The 15,572-nt window shown below is 43.5% G+C and overlaps 1 protein-coding gene across 1 annotated transcript; it reads left to right on the top strand.

Annotated features, from left to right (window-relative positions):
- Positions 1–284: 284 nt before the first annotated feature.
- Positions 285–15,059, top strand: cysltr1 (cysteinyl leukotriene receptor 1). The gene is made up of 2 exons (XM_015351521.2): positions 285–450; positions 11,185–15,059. Exon 2 carries the CDS (start codon positions 11,207–11,209, stop codon positions 12,242–12,244), a length of 1,038 nt encoding a protein of 345 aa, XP_015207007.1. The 5' UTR covers positions 285–450; positions 11,185–11,206; the 3' UTR covers positions 12,245–15,059.
- Positions 15,060–15,572: the final 513 nt, after the last annotated feature.

The raw sequence follows: 15,572 nt of genomic DNA, 5'->3' as shown, positions 1-15,572 counted from the left end.
AAATTTAAAAAAAATACTAGAAATCAGATAAATGCTTAATAGATACAAATGATGTGTTTCGCCACAGGTCCTTCCTACAATATGTAATGAAATACATCTTGACGAAACTTGCACTGGGTGGGAGCGAGGCAGAGGTTCTGACCAGCGCCGCTTTCACGGGGGGGGGGCTCGTGTCTCTCGCGCTGCGCGCCCCGAGACCCACCCGTGAGCGCCTCACAGATCCACACACACAAACGCGCGCACGCGCCTTCTTAATATTCAGGAGGTGGGTGTCGTCGTGGGTGTCCATGTGTACTGTAGCTATTACGCCGGGCTCTTGAATTTAATTGCGTCTATCTGCTCTGGTCGTACGGACAGTAGAGGGAATCGCGTTTCCTTAAAAGCTTTTCCTCATCCCCTTAGCAACACACACTTGCCGGCGCGTGGATACTAATTGGACCCTAACGTGAGGTAAGCTTGTGCAGTTGTGGTGGTTTAAATAAAAGTTTGCAGCTTTATTTTCCCGGAGTGTACCTTCGTGGTTGTTCATTGTATGGTAGACTAGATACTGTACGTGCTGTAAGTGCCCCAGAGGCACTAATGAAAGCTTGAACCCCGATTAAAGTCAGCCTGGGGGTATGCTGTACCTCGTAGTGTATACTGCGCTCTGGCTGCCGGCGGGACGTGCATTTTGACTCCGGCAGATACAGGAGGCGTCAGAACTGTTCAGCTCGAGTGCCTTAACATGCCATTGTGCTCGAATGATTGTGAAACCACGATATTAAAGTTGCATCAGGGGTGTATAGTATATATACTTTTTTTAGTAGTTAAGAAGGTTTACGTACTGCGTGTCTTTGCAGTAATGAAGCGCATTGTATCGTCGCATACAGCTCAACATTGCAAAACACGCCGGAGGTAGCGCTACCATTTCTAAATGAAAAGGCACAACCGTTAAGAAATGGCACACGATGCAGTCGCTTTGGCACTCTAGGTACCTCTTGTATTCCAGCTCCACCACAAACATACTGTACGGTATGAAAGTGTGGAAAGTGTAAATCAACAATGATCGGTTTCTTTTAGCGGGGATAATAAACAGAACAGTGCTGTCGTGGGCACCAAATGAAGAGGGGGCATCTCGGAGCTTATTTGTGTTAGCTTTGTATGTCTAAAACGAGTGTGTCTGTACATTTTCCGACACCGCATGAAGCTTTCTAGGTAAATGTCCGAGTATCTGAATTTGACGGCACCCATCGGTAGTGAGCTGTATGCTTGTTAATCTATAGGTTTATTATTTTCCTAAGTGCAGTTCGATTCTAAGCGAGAACGCTTAGTTTAAAACTCCACTGTCAGTTTCTCACTACAGTATCTGTCCTGCGGGCGCCGTGTTCACAAGTGTGAGTTACTTATAGAAATAAAGATGGTGTCATTTGTAATAAAAAAAAAATCTATCCTGAAATGAGAACTGCTGCTATGGAATTGTAGTATCTCGGAATCAGTCCCTGTAATGAAAGTTTGTGATTTTATAAAGACCAGTCCATGTCAGAAATATTAAACATACGTACTGACGATAAGTGTGTCTGTGCCCACGTGTATATTCCACATTATGTGACATACAGAATAAATGATATGCATAGTGTCCTTCACAAAGTAAACTGAACGAAGTTGCAAGACGTGCACCATGATCTGTTAATGAAAAGCTGTAATTTACCGTAATTTATCTGCGTCACATTGTCAGGGTAGAAAACTCTGAGGGACAACACGCAATTGACATGATTCTGTAACTCAGAGATCAGTGTCTTAAAGACTTTTCTGCCCGCCACTGGATGTAGCTGAATTAAAAGTTATTTTATTTCTTGCATCATTATCATTACATATGACCTAAAATAATTATCGCTTAGTTAGTTCTCCAACGGACTGCTGTCTGTACTGGTCATGCGACTATACACGTTTTGATCCCTGCGTTTTGTTTCGTTTTATGCCATCAGTAGCCCATACTGTGTTCTCAAACGCCCAGCACATTCATTTCTGTGCCTCAGTCTGTCTCGCACAGATTCTTGAATTCTTGAATAAAGAGAGCAATAGTTACAGGTAAGCTCTGCTCCAACAGCACTCTCCTAACAAGAAACCTTTGCCCAGAATAAAAAAAAAATGATGCACAAGGTGGACTATTAATAATGATCAAACCATATGATTTATTTATAGATCAGTATGCAGCCTCACTCGCTTTTATTAAGCTGCTCTCACATCTGCTGTTAGGAATAGTAGTTTCATAGCTCTGTTATATTTCTGCTGAATTCTTTTTTTGCTGCAGTCACGTAGGGGGGGTTCTAATTAAAACGTGATGCTGTATTCGCATGGTACTCTAAATTCAGCTGCACTGATCATTACGTTCTGCTATTACCCCGCCACAGAGTTTTGCACATCTGTCTTTGGACACCATTTGGCACGTTAGTGAGGTGCAAACTCTGTTGCATAGGGGCTGGTTATGCCAGCACCAGTAGCAGGTGTGGCATCAGTGCATCAGCAGACGTGGAAACACATGGTATTGGTTCAGTTGTGGTAGGAGTACTAAATGCTGTTATTCAACAACAGCAACATATAAATGGCTGCACACAACTCTGCGCATCTCCCTCCATCTTCACCCTTGCAGATGCTCCCTGTCTCATTCCTTGTAAGCGAGGGGCCCTGTCACAGCGCTGACTTTGGTCCAGCACTGTCATTTCCTCAGCTATGAAGTTAAGCATGGGCTATGCTATCCCTTTATCTCTGTTGGCTTCTTTCATCGGTATTAGAATTAGACCGAATTAGTGAATGATAATCCTGCTCTCCCAGTTTGGGAGTGCTACTTTGCATTTACATTTAATCATTATGATTCACATTTAATTCTCCAGAAAAATTGAGGCGTTATCAATCGAGTTAATCAAAAGCCTGACTGATAAATCATTTGCCTAATTATGAAGAATGCCATCGATCTGAGGTGCCTCAAATGGGGCTTGTCCTCTTTAGCAAAAGTCTCAAGCTCTTGTGGCAGTTCTTTTTTTAAACTGGGATGAAATACTAAAGTTTCACCTCTTCATTCTGTTTCTGACAAACCCGTTTCTGAAGAAGTTTCAAGTTTGGTAGCTGCTATTGATATTACGAAACAGCCTTTTAATAAAATGCATGTGGGAAATGTTTTCAGTGTTTTTGCACTGTCATTGTGAAAGGCAATGAGAGGGTGCCACTGGGGCTCATTGTATTCATTTAGAAGCTCATCCAGCTGGTTCGTGAAGGATCTGAGGGAATCCGTTGTAGCAACATAGTCTGGGGTTTGTTCCAGACCCCCACCATCCTTTATATAAAGAACCACTTCCTGCTTTCAGGCCCAAATGCACTCCTTCGTAGTTTCCACTCGAGTCCCGAGGTACAGTACAGAACCCAGGTAGTTCTCTGGGTTGACATTGTCAATCTCTTTCAGGAATTTACATGCAATCTCATCTCCTGGTGCAATGTTGGATGATTTCTCATTGGTCCTCCAGAGAGGGTCCTTAAAAAATGAAGAAGCCTGGTACTATTCAATAGAAATCTTTGTGGGGCTGGCTGACGAAAAGGGAAGGGTGTACATCCTTCTGGAGTCATGCCTTTGAAGATTGTGATCTCATTAGCTAGGGGAAACATGCTGTTTCTTGGGGAAGGGCATGAAGCACTAATTCAGCACAGCGTGGATTATAAAAAGCTTAGCAGGTGATATTAACTCACAACATTGAGCATATAACTTACAACATTGAACAAGGCACTATAATGTTCTCATAGCATCAGTCCCTCTATAAAAACAGTCCCCGATCACTCAACAAGGCTGAGTCAGAGCATGTATCCATTTGAAACGCAGGCACTTGTTTGCTTAGCTCTACATACAGTAGGTAAAGTTTACCGAGGGGGAGTTTTCGATGAACTTGACTGATAACGCCTCAATTTATCTGGATACAAAAAACATAATTGTGTATTGGAAGCAATGTACTCTTTGTGGGACATAGGCTGATAATGAGCCCTTCACTGTGGTGTGGTGTCATTGCTTGAGACGGATATCAAACCCCAACATAATGATCCCCCCCAAAAAATCTCTGAATCTAGTTTAGACAAGTAAAAGGGTCTGTGGGACTTTTCTGTCAGCAGTGTTTTGCTAGTGAGAAATGTAATATTGTACAAGGAGGAATGACACACTTCTAGAGACAGATACTTTATTGATCTCGTGAGGGAAATTGCAATTATAGAATCCTGTGGTAGTGAATAAGCCTGTGTTAGAATATAAATATCGTGGCAGGGTGCTGATCCTTGAGGGCTGTAGCATCTTCAGGTTTAATATCATCTGAGTTCATAGATATTTAAAAGAATGAGTCATTAGCTTAATGGAACCCATTTAAAGAGAACACATTTGTAACTGAGGAAATATCCTTGTTTGTGCACCAATTTACATTTAACCCCAGTTGGTGCCTTGTTTTCACTCATACTTTTACTGTAGCTTATCCCATATAACAGGTTTCTTATTTGCGTATTTAAACTAATTTAAGGGGCACACACACTGACTCAGAACATTTCCTTTTCAGAAATGAGTCAGAAGCCAAAATAACAAGTTAGAGTGGACAGGCGAAGTGCTCAAGCACCCCCAAGTCTGGAGTGATGAATTTGTAATTAAGACATGAGGGGAGTGTCTTGGCACCTAGAGAGCGTCAGCGGTGTTAGTGTGGGATTGTATTACTGAAAGGTACATCAGTAGGATATCCTGTGTTTGGAGAAAAGGCTGGATAAATTCGTGAAACAGTGGGTGTGCTTGAGAAATGCAAATACTCTTTAACCAAGGATCAATTATGGAAGAGTTTTGTTTGTGTTTCTGTTAACAGATGTACCCTGCGGGTTGTTTTCTTTTAAGGAGATGATGGAGTTATTGACCTCCATCGTCTAGCCGTGGTAGGTGTCATTTGTGAATTTCCATCCCCTTCTGGAGAGAAGGAAACAGGATGGATCTCCATGCTGCCTTTATCCCCCTCCTGTTGTCTTTCCCTGATCCCCGAGGGAGCCTCCATTTGCACGACGGGATGTTCCTGTGCCCTCCGGCATCCTTGCTTGTTCTCGGAGGGTTTTCAAAGGCCTGTCAAAATAAGCCCTTGTTTCAATAATTCAGACGGCATGCCGATCAAAACAAAACCGCATCCTGGAGCCAATCTCTGATGCAGCGTATATTGTACTGGCGGCAGAGCCCTGGACGTTTCTCAGACTTAAGGGCCGTTATCAAGGTGATAAAATAGGCTCAGCCGCGGGAGAGCATGCCGACGTGAGCAGACCTCCTTCACGTTTAGCCCTTTAAAAGGGGAACGTGGATGTGGCGTGTTGATGACCGTGACTTTAGTGTACTGGATAAAAATACACCAGGAAAGGGAAGCGGAGGAGCACCTTCCTCACCTCCCTCTGAAGTCTTTCTGTTCTTTAGCACAAGCAACAGTGCTAGCTGGCATTATGCTTTGAGCGTGTCTGTTTTCTTTCAGCAAAATAGCCATTTTCACTGTATGAAATTAAAGGACTATCCAAGCTGGTGCTGGGAAATCCTATTCAGATATTTGACAGGGAATTTTATCGGTGTGTGTCCTACCACACAAATAACAGTTCATGTGAAATGATGACGGACCAATGTGTGACCACGTTTGCCACAAGGGTTCTAGAGCTGAACCTACACCGTGAACAGGGGTTCATTTGGTTTGCCAAGAGTGTCAGCTAAACTCCTTCATGGAACAGTTCGACTCTCTGTGACTAATCTGTGGAGGTTTTTTGAAACTTCTGAAACATCTCCCTTCTCGTCCATTTTGTCTCACGTCCTACAGTCCGGTTTTTGTTAGCGTAGCATAGTCCACTGCAAGGAAGGTACAAAACACAGTCTAGAAAAAGTTGCACCTTGCATTTTCCAGCCTTACGTCCAGTTCGATTAGTGTCATTGAGCCAGGGAAACGGATTGGTCCTCATTCCTGTGGTGCAATGTGGTGGGTTTACTCTGTTTTGCTTCATGATTTCAAAAACGCGAATCAGATTCCCCAAGAGACCTTCAGGGTTTCTAGCTAAAGGAGCTAAATTATCTGAAAATTTCTCTGCAAGAGATTTGTATTTTTTACCACAATGACCGCCCTAAAGAACAAACTGCGGGAGACTCATAGGATAATCTTTTGCTAAAATAATAACGGTATATTTCTCCACATGTTTATCATCATTACAAAAAGAGAGCAATAAATCTAGAAATGATTAGATATTTAATTCCTGTTTCAAGGAATGTACGAGTTTCAAGGAGATGTTGCAGTGGCTGATGAATTGAACGGCTTTGCTTTTTTTAATGATCTATATTTATTTGTATTGCAAAATGAAGGAAATGAAAGAGTACTTCCTCTTTATAGGGTTACACCCCACTTCACACCAGTCAAACAGCTGTGTCCCTGTTTCCTGTCCCTGGATATGTCTGTTCTCAGCCAAATGGTTAATAAAGTGAAACAGTCCGGTCTGGCCTTATTTAGCTTTGGGCAGCAGACCTGTGATATCGTGAAGCCTGGACGGAGAGGAGATCTCCTGCTCAGCCCCAGATTATTGTCCTCGTCGTGCACCTACAGTGTGCTTTCGGAAGAATCACCATCAAAGCTGTGTGGTGATGGAGCCCATGATGGCCGCTATTCCACTGAGCTGCTAGACCGTCACCAGGGCTGGCAGGGGGCCTCCAGGGTAGGCCTAGCCCAGACCGTGACTCCTGTGACTGGTGAGAGAGGCATTGATCCTCCAGTCTGAAACAGCGTTCCTGCTGGGCACTGTGGGACCTGCGGCCTGTTGTGTGACCTGTGGCCGTGTCTGCGCGTCTCCTTCTCTCCTGAGCACTTACGGGGGTAGCTTCCAGAGAAACAGGTCTGAAACGGTTGACGACTCACGATTGGGTACCTCCATCTCAATAGCATGTGAGTCTGGGGTGATGCTTAAATCCTTAACTTGTTTGTGTGCCAAATTATACACAAAGGATACAATACTATCCTTTAATGTATTGATCCCAAAAAAAGAGCTAACGCATCCAATAATCAATGCTAACAGAAGGGGTTAAAATGTACCCCTTTACGTATAAAATATATTTTAATTCATGTAGAGCCAGGATCACTAGTAGAAAAGTACCAGTAAATGCCGAAAGTAATTCAGCTGGTCTTGTATCAGCACACAGTAAACTGAAGAAGTACGTTTGGTTGTTCATGCAACACGGCACAGTTCAGTGCAGCCCTGCAGGAAGTTTATTCACAGGCGGCCATCTGAAGAACACAGCAGGCGCAGTGTTCTTCAGAGCTACTCTGCTCTGCCATGGAATCATGTTCAGGGCCCGTTTACAATCCAAGCGCAGCCCCGGCCAACCCCTTCTGTTACCTGAGATGTCACTTTCAGCACAAGGACACAGCGCGTGTTTAAACACAGAATGTGAAAGGGCACGCACGGAATAGCAGCATTTTTAAACACCAGCACAGAACTCTCATTCTGAGGGCCAGCTGTCTAGGAATGTCACACCCTCTTTCTAGTCAGCTAAACAAGAACTTGGTGCTGTCCAAGTCAAACAACAGGTGTGCTACCTACTTTATCTGTCTGATCTGTCTGCATTCTTTACATAAAGGATCTGTATCTTAATTGATACAGGATCGGTCTCCCCAGGTCAGCACGTATTTGTGGTAGCTGTGTGAGAGCAAAACATATCCTTGATCTGAACTAAGAAGAAGAGTCTGTGAGTCAGACACGTAGGTTGTGGGGAAAGGCCAATCTCAAAATTCCCCTTCTTTAAAACCGCAATTTTGACTGTCAGTAATGATTAGAGGACTGGTGCATGGCTTAATTTATTTAATTTAGTTTCCGACCTTTTCACGGAATAAAAGGTATGTTCAATTATAGTTTTTCTATGTAATTCTGTCCCCTTAAATGTATTTTTTTGTAGCTGTAAAGAAAACAAGGAGAAGCTGGTTAATGCTGAAGGAAGCTTTTGACCTTGTTGTAATCCTTCATAAAATTTCAAGTGTGCTCCAAAATAAACCAGATTAAAATGTGTAATTATATTTAAGCCTATTTGTAGAATCCCCCCCCCACCCCGTGTTAATATAGTACTTGTGTACACAAATGCTTGAAATCCTGACTTCAGCAGCAGTTCAAACACTGCCTGAAAAGAGTTGTGTTTATTTTTAATTTTGTGGCATGCAGATTAAAAACACTGCTAAGTGGCGTGTAGTACAGTTACAGTGCATGCCCAGGTGAATCTGAGTGCATCTTGGCAGACAGGATTAGAGTTAGCTTTATGCTATATAACAGTACCAAATGCACACAGATATATGATGAAGAATGAATCTCTGGCAGCAGTCATACCACAAACCACAGGTTTCTTGGGCAGGTGCTGACACCAGGAGCAGACAGAGTCCATTGCCGGTTCAGTGCACAGGCTAGCGCGCTCAGATGGCAGCCTGAACGAAGGCTTTTGAAGGTTAACCTCAAGATAGGAAGTGTGCCTGTGCAGCAGATAGATCATTCAGTTTCCTTCTGCTTTAAGGGTTCCACTGAAGTGTGATCTGAACAGTCTTCATTGGTTGTTTCTACAGGACAGAGTTATCTGATAGTAGCAGACCATGCAGTGCACAAGTTTTCTCCAGGGCTTTATTTTCTAGAGGATTAAACCAATACATAAGTAAAGAGTCAGATGTATGGTAAATCTGCCATCTCAGTTGTGGTACTGTACGTGCGAAATTTCTGCAAACGTGATTTTTGGCTTTGCTTCAGTTCAAGGTCACGCAGTACGTAAACTTATGGAACAGAATTCCTTTTCCGTCATGAGAGAGGTTAATTAATAAACTCAGTCGCACACCACGTGTTCCTTGAACAGGAAAACAGATGCTGCAGTAGGACCTTTATATGCACTTGAAAGAGAAACACAAAACAATGCTTCCATAAGTAAACGGGTCTCAGTTTGTACTTCTTGAGCTCTAGTAACAGCTGTGCAGGCCTAAATATTCCCAATGCTGTGAGCTGGAGCAAAGTGGTTTACTATACCTGTGAATGCAAAAGCCATCCTAGTGTGAGATCCCACAGGTCACTAGAGCCCTTTTAAGTGCAATACAATTAACTTTTGGCACTATTTAGCCTGAAAACTGGCAATCTGTAGCAGGACACTCTTCTGTCACAAACCACCAGGGACCCCCCAGTCCTACTGAGAGAAACTACAGTGAAAACTCAGTAATAAACAGGAAGGAAATAGATGCCTGTAAGTAAGACGTGTGGTTTTGAAAAAATGTAATCACTTGGGACTTGCTAGGGAAGGTGAAACAAAGTTAAACAGGCCGTTATTCAAATTAATCTCCAAGTTAGAATTATAGACAAAATTAAAAGCTATGGTAATATGGAGCAAGACAGAGCCAGGCTAATATTGGATAAACTGTGGTGACAAAATCTGTCCGCTCTGACAAGAGGTCTGCCCCAGAATGTAATCCCACTGATCTCGGAGATGCTCCAGCAGCTGGGAAATGGGGGCCAACTCTGCAAGCATGGGAACAGCAAGGCTCTGTATTAGTTCTGTATATGTTCAACTCCTGACCGAACATTTCAAGATGTTTCATCTGTCGCACTGAAGGCTGAAGGACCTTGTGTTTCCTATGCTTGTAGTTTAACATTGCTGGCTAGCATCCTTTTCTCCAGACAACAACCCTGGCCATCTCCTTCAAGGCTGATTTGTACTTGCCTTATGGTCAGAAATGAAAATTTGCACTATGATGTAATGGGTAGGGGGCCATAATTACAAAATAAGAAGATCAATGTTGAAATTGTGTCCCGACACCAGCTTGCTATGCAAGCAAATTCTAAATATTAACAATAATGACAACCCCTATAGTCAATACTAATACTGAGCCATACAGGACAGGGGTCTAATTGGCTTTTCCACCATAGCTTGTTAATGAAGTAATAACCAGGCAGTAATTTAAATAAGACAGACAAATATCTATTACAGTAAGTTACACTAATTTACAAAACTAATATTTGCCTTAGTATATATAGATTATTACAAATCTGAGTACCAGAGCCCTGCCTTACAACAGACATAGAAAATAAAGATTTCTACCTGAAATTGAGATACAAAACATCTTAAAAGGGTATGGAGAAAACTTACATCCAATTAAAAACATAGATCCTGCTCAGGACTTAAATCTTAAACAGGTGCGAAATGAATGGAAACTCATTGCTGTGAAGTGAAAACGAACCCATTGGAGATGTCTGATTGCTTGTGGGTTCCAGGATAAGACTTCCTTCTATAGGAGACCTCAAGTCCTTTATTGAGACTTCTGTGCCTCTTACTTGAATAGATTGTGATTTCCTAATTTGTATGAAGGAGATGTCAATCTCCCGGGCCAGTCATTTCTCCACTAGTCTCCTTTCATCTTTCCTTTGAGACAATCTCTTTAATCGGAGATCCATTTTCCATTTTCTTCTTGTGATGTATTCTGTTTATCCTGACCTGATGCCTGCTCCCATTTCCCGTTCTTCTGAGGGCTGGCTTACTCAGAATGATCCCGTCACTATTAAATATTGGTGTCCTAAGAGTTAGAGTTAACAGAGTTAACAAATAATACCACTACTGGGTCATGGTTACTGCCTCAAGGACCAAGCAAAGCTGTGTAAACACTTAAGGCCCATTTCTTGAGAACTTCAAACATTTGCGTCACCCCCAAAGCACAGCAATACTGTATATACTAAATTAACACTGAGAAAGCAAACTGCCACACATCAGTCCATCAGTCTTGAGAAGGTGGAAGGAGAGCTTCCAGCAGTTTAGACTGTGATATGTCCCAAGCTGCCTTGCGCCTGTTGCTTGCCGGGATGGGCTCAGGCTTCTCCATGGGGATTACAAGTTATTAGAAGTTATGGGAATTACAAGAAGTTGTTAAAAAAGATGGACACAAATAAAAGAGAAGTGGCAGTACTGCTATTTATCATGATCATGGTGGAGAATAGTAGTGCAGATAACACAGACGGGTTGCCAGTAAGCCCTATTTATGAATTGGGGAAACGAGCACAACCACACTATATCATCTTTTACTGCAGCGGTAAAAGAGATTGTAGGATTTGTGAAGTAACCCCCTGGCATCTGCATGAACTCTGCGAGGCACTCACTCTTCCTTTCTCCCTTTCTTGCCCCAGGGTTTCTCTGTCCAGGTGCAACATGCTGGTTAACCACAGCCTGAGCAATAACACTCAGTGCCCATCCATTGACGACTTCCGAAATCAGGTCTACTCCACGGTCTATTCCATCATCACCGTCTTCGGCTTCGTGGGGAATGGCTTTGCCCTCTTCGTGCTCATCAGGACCTTCCGCCAGAGGTCGGCCTTCCACATCTACATGCTGAACCTGGCGGTGTCAGACCTGCTGTGCGTCAGCACCTTGCCCCTGCGCGTCATCTACTACGTCAACAAGGGCCAGTGGAACTACGGGGACTTCCTGTGCCGCATCAGCTCCTACGCCCTGTACGTCAACCTCTACTGCAGCATCTTCTTCATGATGGCCATGAGCTGCACGCGCTTCATTGCCATCGTCTTCCCCGTGCAGAACCTCAAGCTGGTCAACGAGCGCAAGGCGAAGATCGTGTGCGTGTGCATCTGGGTCTTCATCTGCGCCACCAGCTCGCCCTTCCTGATCACAGGGATCCACATCGACCCCCTCACCAACAAGACCAAGTGCTTCGAGCCGCCGGAGAAGCGGAAGAGCATTTCGAAGCTCATCATCCTCAACTACTTTTCCCTGGTGGTAGGGTTCGCGGTCCCCTTCCTGGTCATCCTGATCTGCTACATCGGCATCATCCGGACGCTGCTGACGGGCTCCAGCAGCATGAAGAAGCAGAAGAGCACGCGCACCAAGGCCATCCGCATGATCGTCATCGTCATGCTGGCCTTCCTGATCAGCTTCATGCCCTACCACATCCAGCGCACCGTGCACCTCGACTTCATGAGCAAGCCGGACCGCACCTGTGACGACGTGGTCTACATGCAGAAGTCCGTGGTCATCACGCTGTGCCTGGCCGCCGCCAACTCCTGCTTCGACCCCATGCTCTACTTCTTCTCCGGAGAGAACTTCCGCCGGCGCCTCTCCACCTTCCGCAAGGCGTCCATGAGCGTGGGGCCCAACGTGCGCCGGCAGAAGCTGGACGTCAGCAAGAGCCAGCAGGACGAGGACGAGGCGCTGCAAGGCCCCAGCGACGACTAGGAGCCCGCCTGGCGTGCAGAGGGGGGCCCCTCTCTGTCCGGGATCCTCCGAGAGGAAAATTGGGAAGTGGAGATATGTGGAGGTTGCTTTCTCTCGGGTGGCTGTTTAAGAGGAGAGGGCTGGGTCTGGTCCGTAGAGATCTTCTGTTCGCCAGTGCAGAAGGGCACGTGGCCTGACGTTTGGTGTAACCTGCAGCTCCTCGTGGACTGGAAGGGGGTATATTAAACATGCGGGAGGTTTAAAGAGGAACAATGCTGCGTACAGAGAGTTACTGTCAGAGAGGCTTGTAGTGCAAAGACTAGCTCAGGGTTAAGTGTAAGTTGAGGCCAGGGAATGAGAAATATAACAGGCGTGCAGGGAAGAGTTGGGGAAGCATGCAGGATGCGTTTTGGGAATAATAGAATTGTCTGCAAAGAAGGTAATTGAATATCCAGTGGTAATTAAGTATTTTTCTTTTGCAGGGCTTAAGGCTACACTTACAGTTAGGACGTTGGGGTGAACGAACAGTCAAGCCACGCTTGAATAATGCCAGCTAGTGCAGTCTTTTCAGGCCTTGTGTTACGAACCACCTGGCCGTGCCATGGTCTGTTAATGAAGTTTTGCTTTAACCACAGATGCCAGGTTATTCAACAATTTCCTTTAAAATATTCCTTTACACTTGAATGTGTATGTTTTCCTGTAAATTTGGTTCAGATTTTAAAGGTCTGAAAGGACATAATTGACTACCAGATGTACTGTAGGCCGGCTTGCCTGTAGTTTATTTCCTCTAAAGTTTCTTTTAATATATATATATTCTAATGACAGAGAACTTGAACTTAAAACAGTTGTGGTTTTTAACGCTTTTTTTTTTCTTCTTCTCTAAACCGGGTTTATTGAAACATGCTCATTGCTTTACTTGCTTGGCTTGTGTAAATACAAAGCACTTCTTGATGTACTTGATGCAAGACAATTCAGATTTTTTTTCTTTTTCCCTATGAGAACATGCAGATAGTCACTGATTCTGGCCTACACAGTATGCATATCCGCTCTTCAAATGTTGCACATGTGAACAGTATTAATGTAAGTAAACCCTAAAAACAGCCCAAACCACACTCTGAATCTGTGTGTTCTGATACTATGGAATTTTTTTCTTGATGGTTTGGTTCCCAAAGTTGTTTTTTAATTTCACAGAAAAAAAAACAACCATCTTTTCATCTTGGAGTCTGTAGAAAAAGAACATCATGACCATATCAAATAAAAAAACAAGATAGATTGGCAAACTGCTCAGAGCCTCCTCCAGTTCTGGGATTCTCTTCCCTCCGAAATCCAAAACTGTCTGTGTCTGGCGTCAGATCTCCCATCGAGGCATACTTGTTTAAACTGACATTCCCACAGATTTAGTAATTGTGTGTAAAGTTTTTTATTGTCTGTTATATTTCAATGTGTTTTATGTAAGTCATGATGTTTTCTAGTTTATATTGTACAGTGTTTTGTAATATTTTTGGAAATGGTACTTAAAGACATAAAGTGTGTTATTGTTGTTTACCTTAGTACTGGTACTTCTGAGCAATTGGGATTATGATACAAAGAGATAACCGCCCCCTCACACACATAAAGTAGAAAATAATATGGGAAAGAGAGCCGGTGACGTTTTACAGGGTTTATACCTGTTCACAGGTAGGACTTATGAATCCTGGGAGCCTCATCTCCCAACCCCAGCTAGAGAGCAGGGTCTCATTTCAGCCACCTCCTGACCTCCCTTGATTACAGCAGTGCTGGATTTCCCATTAGGCAGGGCCTACGAAATGTTTAGGGCCCACAAAGGAGGGAAACACTAGTGACTCATGAAAAACAAGCTGAAACAACACACTTGCGATCGACTCCAGGTGCTCCAAATCAATAATCATACACTATCAAGCAGCTGTTCCAGAAACTAGGAGGATCGAAGTGATGGGGGCCCGACTCTCTCCATCCATCACGTGGTTTAGCATTAGAATAGTTTAAAGTGATTTGTGTCAATCGATGTAATTCAATTGGCGTTTTCCCCTCTTAATGCACGTTTCAGAGTGAAAGTGCCTAGGGCCAACGAACACCAAAATCCGGCCCTGGATTACAGCAGACACCCTAAAAACTGAGTAGGAACTCCTCTTAGAGCCAGAGCAATTATGACAAAGCCAGGCTGAAAACCAAGAAAAGCTGCTCATAGACAAAACGTTTGACACTCTTAGACAAAACAAGGGGAGGAAACTGTGAAAACGCACTTCGAATTTAAAGTGTCGTGAAGGATCCCAGTTGGTTCACAAGCCCCACGTGTTGCACGTTTTAATATATAACAAAACTGTGAACATAACTGCCCTGATTCAGAAAAAAAAAAAACATTCTGTAAAAGCTCATTTCTTTGACCAGTCAGGCATTCAAACTCTTGTATTTTGAAAACGCATTTGTAATGTGTTTTAAAGAATGTAATTTTTAAGAAGTAGCATGAAATTTGTATAAAAGGATAAAATATATCTGGATCTTTTCACTGTGCTTGTATACTGTAGAAGAAAATTGTACAAAATTGTTGAATTCATTTAAAATGTTACACAATTTTTATATTTTGCACTTGATCTACAAATACTGGACTATTAATACAGGTCTTTTCTGACTTCAAGTATACCAAGTGTGTGCACACTGATTAAGTCCTACACTCTCCACAAGTCTCTTCTGAACCGTCCTTAACAGAAATGCATGGACAATTTAGTATGCAGACACTGGGAATAATCATAAGACACCTGCTATTGTGCTATTGTGTTTTTATTGCATACAGTGGTAAAATAAAACAAAACTGAATGTATACACAGTAGTTCCTGGAGAAATATTTTAAACACATTCTGTACACCCTGCGTTTCTCTCCCTCTGGTTCTGCCAGATGTAATGAGCATTAAGAGATTTCTCGGATGTTTTCTGCCCTGTTTGCTCTTGTCTGAATTGGTGGGAGGAGGAACAGCTGGTAACTGTCAGCGGTCTGAGGATCCAGCAAGATTGTGGTGGCGAATTTTACAGCATCACAACGATGTTATTGTTTTGGAAGCAGTAAGGTGTTATGTTTTGTTTGACGAGGTTTATGGAGTTTCAGGGAGAACTCTGTACTGTATGTGTTGCACTGTGAATGTGCAGGCAGATGTGTTCCCTTTTGGAGCATCTATCTGTCCTTTCTGTGTTTACATCTGGTTTGCTCTGTGTGTGGAAACAAGCCTCTTGTGCTGAGCTGTCCCTCCCCTGCTTTTTCAGAGAAGGACAGAGGGCCGTGAGCCCACTGTGCCTCTCCCTTCATGTACCTGGCCTTGTCAGGGAAGATGGGGGAGGT

Source organism: Lepisosteus oculatus, chromosome 8 (assembly GCF_040954835.1).
Source record: "Lepisosteus oculatus isolate fLepOcu1 chromosome 8, fLepOcu1.hap2, whole genome shotgun sequence".
In the NCBI taxonomy this organism is placed as follows: Eukaryota; Metazoa; Chordata; class Actinopteri; order Semionotiformes; family Lepisosteidae; genus Lepisosteus; species Lepisosteus oculatus.
This window is presented reverse-complemented; position numbering and strand designations above follow the sequence as displayed.

What these genes read in the sequence shown, in the direction of transcription:
- cysltr1 (XM_015351521.2), top strand. Translation starts at nt 11,207, where the DNA reads ATGCTGGTTAACCACAGCCTGAGCAATAACACTCAGTGCCCATCCATT.